The sequence below is a fragment of the Channa argus genome, chromosome 20, assembly GCF_033026475.1.
Source record: "Channa argus isolate prfri chromosome 20, Channa argus male v1.0, whole genome shotgun sequence".
NCBI classification, from domain to species: Eukaryota; Metazoa; Chordata; class Actinopteri; order Anabantiformes; family Channidae; genus Channa; species Channa argus.
In genome coordinates, this window is record NC_090216.1 from 7,112,253 (window position 1) to 7,129,120 (window position 16,868).

At 43.2% G+C, this 16,868-nt stretch overlaps 1 protein-coding gene across 4 annotated transcripts in view; it reads left to right on the forward strand.

The window, feature by feature from the left end:
- Positions 1 to 16,868, forward strand: part of LOC137105649 (C-terminal-binding protein 2) — a 90,062-nt gene that overhangs the window by 70,347 nt on the left and 2,847 nt on the right. For 2 of the 4 annotated variants that reach the window (XM_067488137.1, XM_067488139.1), the window contains 7 exons: positions 3,124 to 3,278; positions 7,026 to 7,170; positions 8,753 to 8,959; positions 12,278 to 12,492; positions 13,749 to 13,879; positions 15,136 to 15,263; positions 15,759 to 15,876. In XM_067488137.1, coding sequence (XP_067344238.1) covers positions 3,124 to 3,278; positions 7,026 to 7,170; positions 8,753 to 8,959; positions 12,278 to 12,492; positions 13,749 to 13,879; positions 15,136 to 15,263; positions 15,759 to 15,876 — 1,099 coding nt within the window. Of the gene's footprint in view, positions 1 to 3,123; positions 3,279 to 7,025; positions 7,171 to 8,752; positions 8,960 to 12,277; positions 12,493 to 13,748; positions 13,880 to 15,135; positions 15,264 to 15,758; positions 15,877 to 16,204; positions 16,280 to 16,868 lie in introns of all 4 variants that reach the window. The other 2 variants (XM_067488140.1, XM_067488141.1) reach the window with 2 other exon arrangements.

Below are 16,868 nucleotides of genomic sequence, written 5' to 3' on the forward strand. Positions count from 1 at the left end.
TTTTTAGTTTTACTTCAGTTATGTTTGTGACCACACTGTCATAGTTAATGAAATTATAGCATCTACTACTACACAGATATGACTTTTGTACCTTGCTATATATGTCAGCTTGTTTGGACATTTTTCTGCCCCCTAGTGGCTCAAAATAAATAAGTATTGGATCTTTAATTTATTTTTATGTATTCAGAACTACATCGTGTCAGTTGCCATTTCGTACAAGGCCAAGCTGATGCATTGGGACTAGAATGTCAAAAATGTATTATGTTGCTATCACAAATGAGTAAAAATAAGTACATCTAAATAACGTGTTACTAAAGGGGTTAAACCCAGTAAAAAGTATTTAAAAAAAATAAAAAATCAAGCTAAGACGCTAAAGCTATCTCTAACTGCCAAAAACCTGATTCATGCAGATAATCCTCAAATTCAAGAAGAACAATATTGTTTGATTAGTGAGGTTTCACACATGTTTGCATCAGATATTTGAAGCACGGGCTTCACGCACAAATGCCCTCTCTCACACCGTCTCCGGTTGTAATGGTCAACGCCGCTGAGTCTTTATCACACGCTTTTCATTAATATTCAACAAGCTGTCAGTTGCAGATGTGGCACAGACGGCCAAGTTGCCGATGCCTCACCTTTCCTGCCGTCATGTCATCCGTCTTGAAGAGGGGGCTTGATAAATAGGCATGGAAGCAGTGATGGTGGATGTTGGTTGGTAGTGGGCTGTGGGTGAGGAGGAGGAGGAGGGGAAGGAGGCTGTTTTCTGTCTGTCTGTCTGTCTGATGAGAGAGAAAAAATTTTCCTCCGCCCTTTGCACTGAGAGGGTGAGGAGGATTCGAGCGCTTGTGTCTCTGACCTCAACTCTAGGTGCAGATGCCAGTGGTGCCAAAAATAAAGTGCATTAAAACTGGCAGCCAAAGCCTGTTAAGTGATCACCATGACAACAGGCACGGGGAGACGACACCTCCGCTCCAATCCTCCCCCTGCCCTGAGAGGCAGCTCTGCTGGACTGCTCGCTTTCTGTTAGCTGGGCTTTCTCTGAGTTTCGCTGTCATTTACGGACACTCACTCTCTGTCTCTCTCTCTCGCTCTGTCTCTCTCTTTCTACCCTTTCATCCTCCTCTTCTTCTCTGATATGTCTCCTGGGAGCTCTTTAGGCTAACAGGCAGTGTTTAGTCTGTTTTATGCGTGCTCGTTTTACATTTTAATTTCTCTCTTGTCTGTCTCCCGCACCCCCACCTGTTTCTTTTCCCTGCTGTGCACTTCACCCTGTTTGTGCAATGTCCACGCACACAACTTTCTCCTCTCCTCCTAATCTCACCTTTATCTGCCCTAATCAGCTTCCTCTGCCGCTGTAATCCAACAGAGCATGTCTCTCCTCCCCTTCACCTCTCATTTACCGCCACCCCGCTTCTTATCTGAACCCCGGAGTCTGACGTCATTGTGCTAATCTTTGGGATGACTTTAAGAGCACACAAATGCACCAGAGTGAAGTAACACTTAAGCATCCAGATATGGATCTCAGCAGTAAAACTCTAGATAAGAAAGTGATGTCATAAAATCACACAGGGGATCTTGTTGTTGCTGGTATTTTGGCCTGTTTTGTCAGCATGGACAGATGCTGACTATGAGTGAAGACCAGGACCTGTGCAGTGTTAGAGTGCCAGTTCTCAACAGGGAACAAATGCTTTCCTTCTCGGGTCCGTCCATTCAGGCTGGCCTCTGAGCTGCACTACGCTCGGAAGCAGCATGAATATTGATGCTTCTCACTTGTTAACATTGTATGAAGCAGGGCTGGTAATTGTCTGTCTTCTCAGTGCGACACGTCTTCTTCAGTGGGATGTGTGAGAAGGTCGGCTCACTGGGGAGCTGTGCTCTCCCCGGCTCTCTTCACTTTAAGTGAGAAAAGTGGCGAGAGAGAGAGAGAGAGAGAGAGAAGGAGAATGAGTGGAGCAGAGACAAAACCAGAATTGCGACCTGCACTTTGTCAAGTGTGCTCAATTGCTGATGTGAGTTGGCTGTGGGTTTGTTTCGGGCTTGTAGCATGTTCCCTAACGCTCTCCATTTCAATGATACATGGCTCTTTTGGGGCCGGGCAGCAGTGAAACTCATTTCTAAAGGTGTAGCTCATAGCTTTTCTCTCTCTTTTTTTTTCTTTTTTCTTCTTCTGTTCCACAGCTGCTGGTTCAACTCACATTGAGGCAAAAGTACAAACCTCTACTTCAGTTGTTCTCATTTCTCAGTTCAAATTATGTTCATACTGGTACATACTCATACAGTTTTACACACACACAAGGGAATTTATTCCCCGCGCTGTTAGTGTGTGTTTGTGTGTGCACACAGTATGTAGTGTATTATTATCCACACGCTTTCTGTATGTGATGTCAGTGTTTAGGAGCCATGAGACCGAAGGGATTCTTGTAAGTGAGGCTGTGGTCTAATCCATTCTTGAGTAGGTGCATTGATTTATTGAGCAACGCTTGCTAGTTTAGAGAAGGCCTGCTTCCTACTCTATCCCCATCAGCACGTATGTACTCGTGTTCATACACACGGGCCACAAATAACTATCAATTCTTGAGAAAACAGTGATAAATGTACCAAAGGATTTTCACCTTACTTCAAATATCTTAGAATTTTATAACTTGACTTAAATTGTGAAATTCTTCCTTAGTTTCCCTACAACTCTGTGCACTTGTGTTTATGTTGTTATTTTGGACCTGTCTGACCCTCTACATTAACAATTTGGTGTAATAAAATCACGTAAATTTAAAAACATTTTATCATTTATTCTAGGGTCTGGAAACATAGTACGCATGGCATGTACCTCTTAAAGCATCTAAGTATAAAAACCTTTACAGGTATCAGTGCTATCCCACTGCCAGGGAAATAATTTACATTTACTATTTTGAGAAACATTTCTTCAATGGAAAGGCCATTCTGCTCTTTATAGATGTTTTAAGCATCACTATTGAAATCTCAGAGGGACATATCTCAAGAGTTTCAGTACATGATGCAAGTCAATACTTGGAATGAGTTAAAAATAAGTAACCTTTCTGAGTAGCAAGGGTCAAAGTGTGTTGAGATAATCATGATAATCATGCCTCCTTTTCCATCTGTCTCCAGGTATTCGGCCCCAGATCATGAACGGGCCAATGCACCCACGCCCTCTGGTGGCGCTGTTGGACGGGCGCGATTGCACCGTGGAGATGCCCATCTTGAAAGACTTGGCAACTGTCGCCTTCTGTGATGCCCAGTCCACACAGGAAATCCACGAGAAGGTAGAAACCACGGACGTTCACGCACGCAAACACACAGCACCTTCCTTAGGCGTTGCGCCGCGTCAAAACAGCCCAGAATTGCTAGAGAAATGGAGCCTGCCACTCACTCATGTCTGCTGCTTTCCTTTTTCTATCATAGCGTTGACGTGCGAAGCACTTTATATTGGCCCCATATGCACTTGCCAGTTAAAATATAGTGCCTTCATTATGATTTAATGTCACCTTGTGGCACAGAGTGTGGTGCCTATATCAGCACCATTGTTCTAATAGACAGTCTTCTATTGCAGGGATGCAGTGTAATTACATTGGCTTGTAGAGGTTCTTTATTGCTTTTTATGCAGCACTGTGGCTGCAAAACAATATATGGCCATGGAGATGGGTATCACCGGAATGCTATCTCTCCATCTGCAGGCAGAGCGAGAGCCGCTACATCTCTCTTCTCGCTGTTTTTATGAAAATAGGACATATTAAAAACAAAGCATTTGCATAGAGATCAATTCAATCAAAGACCTTGGGCGATGAGGAGAAGAAGGGAGCGGGTAGCTTTTTGTTTGTTTTAACGCTGCCTTATCAGGAAAAAACACGATTGTAATGTTCACCTCGCCAGCATATTCAGCAGTTCACAGTAATAACTTGCAGTCTAGATACCCAGAGGGGCGTTGTAGATTGAAAATGTCCAATCTCCTCTTTCTGCGGCATGGATGCAGAGATGCAGCACTGATAATTCTTGGTGTTTCAGTATGATGTTCTCAGGGCAGACACCAGCTGCCTAACTCCCGTGAAAAAGGCTGGTCAAGGGTGGAATAAGAATGTGGCCCAGGGTTATGTCAGGTCTTTCACCCGATAATCGCTTATTTCTCGGGTGATGGGAGCACGATGAGACACGCAGGCGAATACTGATACAGATAGAATTGTAGAACTGCTTGACTGAGACCAAATACTGCACGCAACACCTGCGCTCCAACATCCTCATCCAAGGTCGATGATCTCTCGTCTTTCTCACAGGCGCAATGCTTGTAAAAGTTGCCATATGAGCCCATATGGCACAGAGTCAATATTGGCCCATCATGTTGTTCATTGTCAGACTGTGTTCATCCAATTGTGATGTTAAGATTAAGGCAGTAATGACTGTTCTCATAAGTAAATGTTAAAGAGTTCTGGATTCTAAACTAGCTAACCCACCGCTAGACTCACATGAAAGTGCTATCAATCATACAACACTCTCCACACAAAAATGACACATTTCCAAAATTGTCAAGCTGTTTTTGTATTTAAGGTTTACTTTGCTGTGTTTGCCAAATTCACCCAAATATTCTATTTTGCCACTGGATTTAAAGGACATCTAAAGACAACTTACAATTTAGAGAATTGTTTGAATTAATTTCTAAGAGGTCCCACATTATGTTATTATTGGTAGACTTTCCAGCATGCAACATTTGAGAGATAAAACTCTCCAAATATTGTTCTTTTTGTAGTTTTAAGAAAACATCCCTGGTGGGAACTTGCTGCCTTTCTTTAATACGTGTTAACTTAGATCATGTTTTTTTTCTCAAAACTACTTGAGCCATGATAAAGGTCGCTGTTGAATTCAATCCCTACCCCCGTTAATCATTTATTAACATGATGGGTTTTTACTGGCTTTAGCACAATCAAGAAATCAAACACAACCGAGGTTAACACAACAGATTAATCAAATGCAGCGGACTAAGATTTGTTTATTAAAATAAAGCAGGCTAAGATCATAGTTCACACAACATGCAATATTTAATAAGATAACATTTAGTTTGAGGGATTCGTTGCCGTTTTTTGACATTTTAAGTTGAAAGAGTACTGAAGTTTTTATTTTACAGTGTGTACTGTTTAATCATGACCACATCAAATAATGAGTTGTATACTAAACAGTGGTAAAAAGCTTCCTTTAAACAGCAGGTAGAACAAATCTGTTCCTGGATGATGTCATAGCCATTACATCCGTGCCCAGTAAGCCACGGAGTATATCACAGTATGTATCTCCTCTAATCAAAAGTGGTTTGCAACAGCATACCCTCCCTTCCTCCCTCCCCTCCCTTCCTCTCTCTCACTCTCTCTCTCTCTCTCTTACCCAGGCCAAAAGAGGAGACCTTGCTGCAAAGACATCAACACAAATGATAGATGTTAAAAGTAATAAAGCTTTGGTTACAGTGGAGAAAGGAATATAGATTAGGTCAGCGCTTCCATTAAAAGAAACTACATTCAGAGTCGATTTTCCCTCAAATAAAGCTTCATTGCTCACGATAAAAGACTCCACCACCACCTCAAAAGCAGCACTAGACCTTCAGGCTCAGCCCGCAGGGAGGAAACTGTGTAAGAGTGTGCGTTTTTGGCCGGATGTGTATACATGTGTGTAAGGCATGTTTTAACCTTGAACTGGTGTCTGCAGGGCCTGGTCGGGACAAGGCTCTATTAAAAGCATTATGGAAATTCAGAAGTAATCTGCTAATCACAGGAAAGCTAATGCAGTTTGGATAGAGGTGAATGCAGAGCTGTTATTTAGGTGCTGTGGCTGACACAGAGTGGGAATATTTTAGATCCACATCAGACCGAATCACAGAATGGGTCACCTTGTCCACCAGCAGTTTTTCACTTTGACAGCCCCCCGAAGTGTGTGAATTCAGACTTTTTTGTCCACCCTGAGGCGGCTACATTCTGCGATTATCTACATCAAGAAGGGTTTGTCTCGGGTTGTTTTTAGCAAGAGATCTGATGAAATGTGAAACACGGAGTTGCAGCACATATTTCTTAAACTGTGACATGTAAAATGAAATGGAGCTGTGTGGTCCGTGTGCATCTTTTCCAGAACAGATAAACGTAGCTGGACACAGGATCAGCTCCAAAAAGACTTCTGTTGTTTCTCATTTTAGGTTCATTAGATTAAAAATTGGGAAATATGTTCAAAAATAACAAGTGGAAAGCTGTGTAACAGAAGAGCAATATTTGCTTCATGTACAGAATATACTTGTAGTAACAATAGTAGACTCCCATCCCCAGCTGTGCAGTGCTGGTCCAAACCCGGTAGAAATAGGGGAGGGTTGCGTCAGAAAGGAAATAAGCCAAAAGGACCAAAAACCAAAACAATAGTAGAACGACAGTTTTTAACCAAGAACTACAAAGAAATAGAGTTGGGATGCTTTGAGTTTAAGTTTGATCTGACCCAAGTGAACATAATAAAAATTTTTTGAAATGTGCATCTTCACTACTATCATGTGACCCTTGATACATTTTAAATCCACATGTTAAGGGCAGCTCAACACCACGTGCTGTTATAGCTTAAAGTATATCCTGGCCCCAGTGTCCAGTCAGTCAAACAGATCCATTGTCCATAAATACTGCCTCGGTCCAATTGTTAGGACCACGCAGAGGTGGAGCCCCTGCTAGACAATATGATGACTTGTTTCCATTTCCATAGCAGGTCTGTGAAACGACTGCATGATAGTGCTCTTGGTGACCATGTGACCTCTTTAGTTCCCCTCGCTGTAAAATTGTAAACTTTTTCCTTAACGTCAAAAGTCATGGTAGACATGTGATTTTTTCCGGAAGGAAAGCGATCTTGTGATTGTCATGGGCTCATATGAACTCTAAATTTTCATGTCTAGTCATACTGTAGGCACATGTACAACAATAGAAAGACAAAAACACTCAATGACATGAAAAGCAAGTTGTTGTTTTTCATCATCACCTTAGGATTTTTGTGAATATGTGTTTCCTCAGGTGCTCAATGAGGCAGTGGGAGCCATGATGTACCACACCATCACCCTGACCAGAGAGGACCTGGAAAAGTTTAAAGCTCTACGCATTATCATCCGTATTGGCAGCGGCTATGACAACATAGACATCAAGGCTGCAGGAGAGCTGGGTAGGAACTCCCACAGTAGTCACCACTTCTAAATATCCACTAATGCATCGTGTTTAGTACTACTGCATGTGCCAACATACACCGATCAGCCACAACATGTGGACAGGGGTCAGCACAAGCACTCTGACTGGTCTGCAGCTCGCTGCTTGTTTTGACAATTCGTGACCAGCTTTTCAGATTTTCCCATGCCGACCCGTCCAACACAACATTAAAACCCACAGGTGGTTTTAAAGTTTAGAGTGAGCTGCAACGGGATCAAATGTGTTGTGTTTTATTGGATACTAAAAGACTAATTTCAGTTTGTTTATCGTACCCCATGATGTATGGATTTTGTTAAGAGGCGTAGTTGTAGTTGGATCATTAATGGGCCCCAAGTAATCAGATTTAGCTGAAACGTGAGGTAAGAAGCCTCTGGCTGCTTCTACAGTAAAAGGCCAAAGGGGGCAGTGTAATTAAAGGGTAAATCAAGATCATAGAGTTAATAGCGCCTAAATGTAGCACTGTTTTAATGTAGCGATTTTCAAAATGCATCCCACCGTGAGCAATAATGTTCAAAGAGACCGAAAGAGAAAGAGACACCGAGAGAGGAGAGTTCAGTCTTCTCTCTGAACTACCACCCAGGCTTATATCAGCAGGCTGGTGGCTCAAACAGCCTGTACAGTTGACAAAGCTGCCATTTCCCTGCCAATACGAGATACTGTGTCTAACTGCCACCCACTCACCGAAGGCGCTCTGCCTCGCAACGCAGGAGTCAAAAGCTATCGAGCTCGGAGAAGGCGGCGCTGATACGACGGCTGTTCTCAGGGAGAAGAAAAAAGGCCATTGATTGAGCAGGCTGTGGCTATTTTTTGCTGTCCAGAGACTTTGCTGTTACTCTGAGATACAGAGTGGGATGAGGACATTGGAGGAAGGCGAGGGCAGGCAGAACTGCTTAAGTGTTAGGGCAAGAGAAAAAAAGTTGGAGGATAGCTGAGGTAATATCAAAAGGTCATAGAGTTTAAATTCCCTGAGGGCCGTAAAATTATGATTATTCTGCTGGAGGACATCTGGATAGAAAGGCCCTAAAATTCACTTTGTCATGCGTGTGCACGTAAAAATGGATATTAGAAAAATCTAGAAATAATTCAGGATATCTTATCTTGACTTTTGTTGGCTCATGTCATGATGTCATTATTATTGTGTTACAGATTTCTACAAATTACTGACTTTACACAGTGTTGTTTTGTTCTGCAGCCTTCGTCTCTGTAGGATTAGTTCTAGTGGAGCGCAGTTTATTACTCTGGCAGCCAGATGACTTTATGTATGTAGTCTTGCATTAATTTGCCCTGTGGTGATAAATGTTTGTAGTAGGACTAGATAATACTTAGCTAAACCGTTTGTTAAATTACCAACATTTTGCACAATTAAGTGAACAGAATAACTTGACATAATCCTGCAGCTCAGCATTTTTAAGGAATAATTGTGTAATTAAACAGGACAGATTAGGAGAAATATCCCGATTAGATTTGTGATCACTGAGCTGTTTCCATTTTTAATTCTGTCGATTTTAAACTGTCCTGCCTTGTGTCCGCTTCTTCTGTAGGAATCGCAGTCTGTAACATTCCCTCGGCAGCTGTGGAGGAGACGGCAGACTCCACCATTTGCCACATCCTCAACCTTTACCGGCGAAACACTTGGCTCTACCAGGCTCTCCGCGAGGGCACCCGGGTCCAGAGTGTTGAGCAGATTCGTGAGGTTGCATCCGGCGCCGCCCGCATCCGTGGTGAGACCCTGGGCCTCATTGGCTTCGGTGAGTATCGGTTATTCAGCCATCTGTCCTCTTTGCTTTAGATCCTTGGTGAAGCTTTCTAACTCGTATTTGTTTTGTCTCCCTTTCCATGCCCTGCCTTCTGTGTTTTCATATCCTCTCTCTGCTCAGTGTGCCTTCTGTTTTCCTGTCCTGATAAGGTTATTTTTCTCCCTCTGCCCATCCCACAGATTTTCTCAGGGTTGTCTGTTTTGCCTCCCCGCCCCCCCGACTTCCTTTTTTCTACCACGCTGTTCTCTCATCCCACCGCTCTAATGCTCACCATTACATCTCTATTACTTCTAATGCTTACGACTCTTCTTCTCTGTCACTGTGCTCCCTCGACATCTTGCCCCACCATAATCAGGTCCCTCATGGTAGACTGGATTCGGCCTGTGTTTCACTCTCGGCACCTGTTTTACTGCTGATTGTGTGTCATTCTTCCCTGTTTCGACATCACTGGGCGGAGAGATGCTGTGTCTTTTCACAAACATTTCCAGAGTGTTACCTTATCTCTGTGTCCACATACACCCCCCACCATCAAGCACAGAAACACACAACCCCCTCCCCCCTACAGGTCCTAGACGGCCGCCTAGACTTCATTGTACCCGAACAGCAGGTCTTGGTAGAGAGAAGGCCCAACTAATCTCTCTCTTTTTCACCCATTCCTCCCACAAGCTTCCTCTCCCGGTCTTTCTGGCTCTAGCCGCCTTCTAAACAATGTCCATTGTCAGCAGGAGGTTTGAGAGGGCGAAGGCCTCCTGGTGTTTGCTTGGAGGACTTTGCACATACAGCCAGCTGCACAACTCTGCAGGCTGCAGACGCACAGAAGGGGGGGTGGGGGGTGGAACTCAGATCAACAATAGACACAGGAGAACTTCAAGTATGAGCCATGTCAACCTTTTAGGAGTCTATACTGTTAAAATCAGTGTTGGACTTAATACGTTATTAGTTGTACTTCCCAAAAAAGTGCATTCCTATTAAGAACAATGTGAAAGCCTCTTCTGCATATATGATTAGAAGTGACTCATTCATCAGCTTAAAGGATGATTCTTACATATGATGAAAAGCAGCTAAGCTCCTATAATCGCTAATATTATATTAACAATGGATCGAAGCTTGTGTATCTGAAAAAGTTTGCTCAGACGGTAAAAACTGGATCACGCGACTTTGCAGCTTCCTTCCTGCAGAGCTTTTTACTGTCTCTCAGGTCATTGTTTTGCTTTTTGCTAATTACAACATTTCGCAGGAGACAGATGTGTCTCTCTGGTGTAGGTAGAGACTAAAGACTGAATAATAAGCTGGAAGGATAAACTCCATCACGTTTTGTTGTCAGCCTGCAGCCTGGATTAGCTAGTTCATCGGTGCCATAGACCTTAATTCTTGTCCAAAAAATGATTATAAACACATTAGCGAGATACACTCTCCCATGGGATGACAAATCTGCTTGACATAATTCTAACAAACGTTACGCACCAAACTACATTTCCTTGTCCCACAGCCACACGGTCAGATTATCCAGATTCACATCAGTTTGGATGTTGACTGCCTGCTGTACAAACTAACGATGAAAAGGTTATTCTACAAAACGAGGAGGATCAGCCTCGTTCTTTCCTAATGTTGGCCTTGACTGATCACCACCAAATCTGCTGTACCGCCTGTGGTTTGCATGGAGCCGATTTGAAAAATCTCATCTTTGGCTGCAGATAAATGAGCAACACAAAGCAAAAGTGTGGAGTCAAGAGAGCGGAGTCAGAGATCAATACACTTACATTAACCTGAACCTCCGGGTCGCAGTGTGCCCTCTCTTTCGGTGGACTGGAGTGTGGAAGGAAAAAAGGGAAATGAGACAATTCTTGAGCACAGTTACAATATTTACATATCATATAAACAGAAAAATCCAAACCAAACAACCATTTGAGATATTTTTAGACATGAACTGTATCACATGATCTTGCAAATCCTTACAAACCAGCGAACTCTTCAAATCCATCTCTTTGAAGCAATTTTCCAACAATAACACAGGCAAAACATCTTTAGAGAAGAGTAGAGATGCCAGTTTTGATTACCCTACGCCCACGCCCACCCCCACTAGCAGCAGCAGCAGCCTCGGTAAATCAAATTGTACTGCACCCACAAGCCAACCTGGTGTGTTTCAAACTGACTGGGAAAAAACCCATTTCCCTTCAGCTGTCGTCAGTATTTCTCTTTCTACCTGCACTTACTGTATGACCAGCAGCTGCAACAGGTTTGTGCTTCTGCTCTGTGAGATATCAAAAAGTATTTAAGCAGAACTACACCGGGCTGGTTGTGGGGATATGGATACAGTATTAAATATTTATCACTTCAGGAGGATTTTTTTTTTTTTTGTAATGAAAAAGTTGCTAGTGGCAATAACATTTAGCTGCAGCTGTAATTCACCACATGGAAAAAAAAATTAAATGATTGCTGAAGTTTTACAGGGCTTTATGCTGCTGTCTGTTATTGGCCGAGATTGAAAGAGGAAAATGGAGAGAATGATTCTCCTCAGCGATGGAGCCTAATAGCGGGACATAATGCTCCATCACAAAGAGAGGACCTTGAGAGTGTAAAGGACCTTATCGATCTTTTTCACGAGCAGCCACATCCAGCTCTCCATCACTCACAGCTGCTGCTGTGAAGCTGGTATCTCCAGCATCAGAGCAGAGTGGAGACTCACTGCCTACACAACAAATGGCTGTGAGAGACAGAGGGAGAGGCTCAAATGCCACACATTCTGTCTCTGCTTCACACAAGTTGTTTTTTTAATTGTCTATTTCATGAACAAAACAATGCCGAGTTCTTTCAGCAGTACTTAAGAGGTATTTTTAAATTTACTACTCCTGTAATTTTGTGCCACGCAGCCGGCTGTTTGGTTTATATTGCAGTTGAGACGACTTTTACTGTAATTAGAATTCACTTGAAAGTAGTTTGCGACTTCACTGGTGTGACAAGTACAGACCATATCTGCAGATATGTTGCCTAAAAAACTGATTAGTAATGAGCTTTAAATTTTTTTTAATCTGCACTTTCTGGACACACACACTTTATCTTTTATTAAACATACTTGTAAAAATGTTTTGTAATTTTTTTCCGTGTTTATTTATCCCCCAGTGTTCTTATCATCGTTCGGTGGACTGAATCCTGGCAGGACGTTAATTTGATTGTCTTTCTTAGCATACATGCACTTTCCTTTTATAAGTTGGAAGAAAGCCAGGCCCAAAAAATGGTTGAGAGCCCCCCGTTCATTGTGTTTGACTTTGCATATAAACAAACACCATCTACCTCTGTGTGTGTCCCCAGGGCGTTCGGGCCAGGCAGTAGCGGTGCGGGCCAAGGTTTTCGGCTTTAACGTCATCTTCTACGACCCCTACCTGCAGGACGGTCTGGAGCGCTCGCTGGGCGTCCAGCGCGTCTACACCCTGCAGGACCTGCTCTATCAGAGCGACTGTGTCTCTCTGCACTGCAACCTGAACGAACACAACCATCACCTCATCAACGACTTCACCATCAAACAGGTACGTTGGTAAAACACGCACACACAGTGTACAAACGCAGACGTGTCATCCAGACAGAGCCGAACAGCTCATTGGCTCTGACCTGACCTGGGCTTAATGCAGTGCTATCTCGCAGGTAAACAAGCAGAGCTGCTGGTGTATTATTACTCTGTCAGCCTGGAGGCTGTCTTAAAGAGCATTATAGTTCATAGAGAAAGCGAGAGGAAAAGATGAAACTGTAGCAGCTTTCCTGCCTGCACATTCCCTGCTTTTTATCTTAAGCTCCACCAAAGCTGGACACAAATTCATTCCTTTGCTCTGTCAAATGCAATTAGCGCCAGCCCACGGCTACAGCAAATATATCGACTAGGCTGCACAGCAGGGGGCTGAGAGCACTGCGAGGGGGGAAAGTGCTGTTCTGAGTCAATAACTGCACTCTGACGCATTGCCTGGAGTGACACCTGCAGGGAAGCAGAGGAACTGCACGGGCTAAAGAAACGTCTGTCAATATGTCTTCATGCTGCCACCGACTGTTTTGTCTTTTGTCTTGCGTCGCCTGCATCCTGCGTTCTGTCTCAGATTTGTGGGGTGCAGCATGTGAAGAGACAAAGAAAAGTGGGTGTAGAGGTTAATAACCTAACCTAGTTAACTCTGTCTTCTCCAAAGCTCATGATTTTCAGCTGCCTCCCTAAGTGCTGCAGTGAAAGAACACTTCCCGCTCCCTTTCCTCACCAAAAAATCTTGGCAGTCACTCTCAGCTTCTAAAGTGGAAGAGTGTGTGTATGTTTGTGTGTTTGTGTGTTTCAAAACCACCAAGACCTAATAAAAGACTGCCTGCCAGCGTAAAGGCTTTTCATGGCCCTGGATTTGAGCTTTTGTCAAGATTAAGGGATTACTTTCTTCTGAGCATATTCATTTGATTTTTTTCCCTCTCGTCCTACGTCTTACACTTTTTGTTGTGCCTCCCCCCAATAAGCAGCCAGGGTTTATGGTGCTGCCTAGTCTTTGAGCTTATGCCTCATCCTTCATTTCATCTCTTGGTTTTAGATAGAGACTATTCTCTGTCCCATATCTGACAGCATTTCTCCCAGGTGCTGCATGTCACCTGTATCTTTCAGGTATCAGGCACAACAAAGACACTGCCAGTTTTTGGGGGGGATTTTTTTTTCTAAACTTAAAACCTATTAATGCATGACAGGTTATTTGATGGACATACAAACAAAATCATACACACCTTTTGTAGATGTTTTCATATTGATGTGTCTTCTGCCCCACAGATGCGCCAAGGTGCGTTCCTGGTCAATACTGCACGGGGAGGGCTGGTGGATGAGAAAGCCTTGGCTCAGGCGCTTAAGGAGGGCAGGATACGTGGAGCCGCGTTGGACGTCCATGAGACTGAGCCATTCAGGTAACTGACTACACACAAACACGGAACAAATCTCTCCCAAAGAGCAGACAGTTGAAGGTTTCACTTAGAGAGACAGACCAGGAAAGAGTCAGTTGTGCAGGAAGGAAAAGAAAGCAACTAATTACACACACAGATGAAAAGACAGAAAACTTTAAACGGCCAAAGAGACAGATGGACAAGCAGGCACCAACAATTGCAGACATATGACGAGTTAAAGACACCTCATACTGTTCTAAAAGGCTTCTTCCGGGACCTGCAGTTAATGGTATTCAGGAGAATGAGAGCTCTCTTTAATCCCATCAGAGGAAACTAAATACAGGTAAAGCTGGCGGTGGATGGTTGAGTGTAACGGAAAACACTTTTCAAAATGGGAATGGGGAAAATTGTAGATTTAGGCTAATTCATTTGCTAATTAATTAGACATTATGCTGTAATTCTATCATGGAACTGGAGTATGTATGATAATTTAAAGTGGCAGAAAGAAAGTCACTTACAGCATGTGTTCTTTTTACAAATCACTCGAATTAAAATGACTCGAAAGCCACTAAGTTTTAAAGAATTGTCCGATAGTCTGTCCAAAACGATAAAAACTGGATTAAAATTCTTACAAACGTCACCCCTGCTCAGCCTTGCTTTGGATCTTTCCACTTTAAGCTCCTGCTCACACCGGAGGGGCAAACAGCTTGACAAACCTCCCCATTTTCCACCTTTCTAGGAACCATGTTCTCGATCTCAGAGGGTAACTGGTGTTTGTGTATTGCTCACACATCAGGGGCAGTCACAGAGTTTAGATGCCATTTATTTCTAGGTGGCTGCTCTGCTGACTGACTCTCTGAGAATTCAACTTGGGGGTGGGCTCATAACTTTGTCCCTGCATCCCACGCAACACAACGCTGATTCAGGGCACCGCTGAGGCGTTACACTCAGACAAGCCCAGAAGCAGGCGAAGTGTTACAAGGAGAAGAGGAGGAGAAGGAGCTGGGCATGATCTGTTCCTCAGAGCCGAAAGAGAGGAGAGAAACGAAATTTGGTAAAGGAAGAAGAAAATAGCAGGATCTGACATTCTCTGCCTCTGGGTTTGACAATGTTTGTGCAAACATTTTCTATTTTAAAACAAAAGAATGGGAATTAGTTAAAAATCAAGTTAAAGGCCAGCAGTGGGGTTTCCGATCACCCAAAAAATAAATCATGTCTGCAATATCTAAAACTCTATGTCACTGTTCTATTTTCTGCTCCGTCTCTTCTGTGTGTTGTAGTTTTGCTCAAGGTCCACTGAAAGACGCTCCAAACTTGATCTGCACACCTCACACAGCCTGGTACAGTGAGCAGGCCTCTCTGGAGATGAGGGAGGCAGCTGCCACAGAGATCCGAAGAGCCATCACGGGTACAGTCGAATAAACACGTTTGCAAATTTGTCCTCCAATGTTTGAGAGACAAAACATTCGATCAGTTTTCGGGCTTCCCTGCTTCATAGTCAAGCCCTCAAACTCTACACACACACACACCCCTCAGGTTCAGTCTATGATCTAACCTGTTGCACATCTTTCTTTCCCAGATGTCTTTGCATGTCGTTGCATGTCTTTCTTGCAGCCTTAGGCAGCCTTTAATAAATCTGGACCTCTTAATATAGATATCATTAGCTTCCCGACGCTGAGCACAGGCCTGGAGTGAGCCCCCCAGAAAACATCCAGATTGCATTTGTGTACCCAAGCCTGATGTTTATCAGCCTAAAAAGTCATTAGCACTTCACCATCGTCTGGTCTCTCATCCCCTCGGACAAGTTATGGCCTTTTAGAATGCGTGATTTATGCCAGCGTGGTTTGCTGCTTTTAACGGTGTGTGTGTGTGTGTGTGTGTGTGTGTGTGTGTCATATGACAGGCCGTATCCCCGACAGCCTAAGAAACTGCGTCAACAAGGAGTTCTTTGTCACTACGGCACCCTGGGCAGTTATGGATCAACCAGGCATTCACCCTGAGCTCAACGGCGCTGCCTACAGGTAGAAACTGAAAATGCAGATAACCAGCAGACATCTCTTCACATTTCAGAAAGATTGTTTAAAGCCAACTACAGATCTTTACTTGATTAGATTAGTGGTAAATAAAACCTTTTATTTAAACGTGCTAAACCCTCTAGGTTCTTTCATTGACATCCTTAAAAAGGACCAAATCAGAGAACTGCTTTTCAATGCTACAATTGCTAATGTTCCCCATTCACTTACCAACTGTTCTGTATAGTAGTAGAAAGGGAACTCTTTGTCCACCATGTCCCACTCTGGGCCCTTCCTGATCTCAGCATGTCCACCTCCATGTGCTTCTTTCACGCAGCCAGGTGAACCAAACTCTTCCGGCTGTAACAACCGGCGTCCCCCACGACAAAATTAATGCCTAGATCAGGAGCAGGTAAATACGACCGTGAGGTCCAGCAAAGCCTCTCACCTGATGTGTGTCCCCTCAATAGTTTCCCAGAACTCACCTGTTTGACTGACGGTAGAGAAGGATGGCATTGAATGTGGCCTTTCATTGACCCAGTAAGCATGACACAAAGCCATTCACGTGAAGTTCCATGGATGGAGTCATGCTTCGTACTGTAGATTCCTTCTTAGGTGGTTTTGGGGCAAGTTCTGTAAGATAAAAGATGCTGTCCTCCTCCTTCGTGGTGTTTCTGTGATATTTCTTTTTTCCCCCTTCTTCCTCCTGCTGTTATGCTTGATGCAATGGCTCTTTTCTTGCAGAAAATAGATCAAAAACTGAACATTTGTTTCATTTGTTCCATTTCAAAATCAGTTAAAATTAAATAAAAGATACAATTGTATCTCAAACAAGTATTGATGAATTGATGCCCTTTTGACATCACGTATGATGCAAAAAAAACAAAACAAATTTGATGATTACTCCTTCTCAAATGATTTGAATAAATATGGTCTTAAAATTTTGATACTCTGTTTTAGATCATTAATTTCATACAAAACAATTAAAGAAAAATAACTGT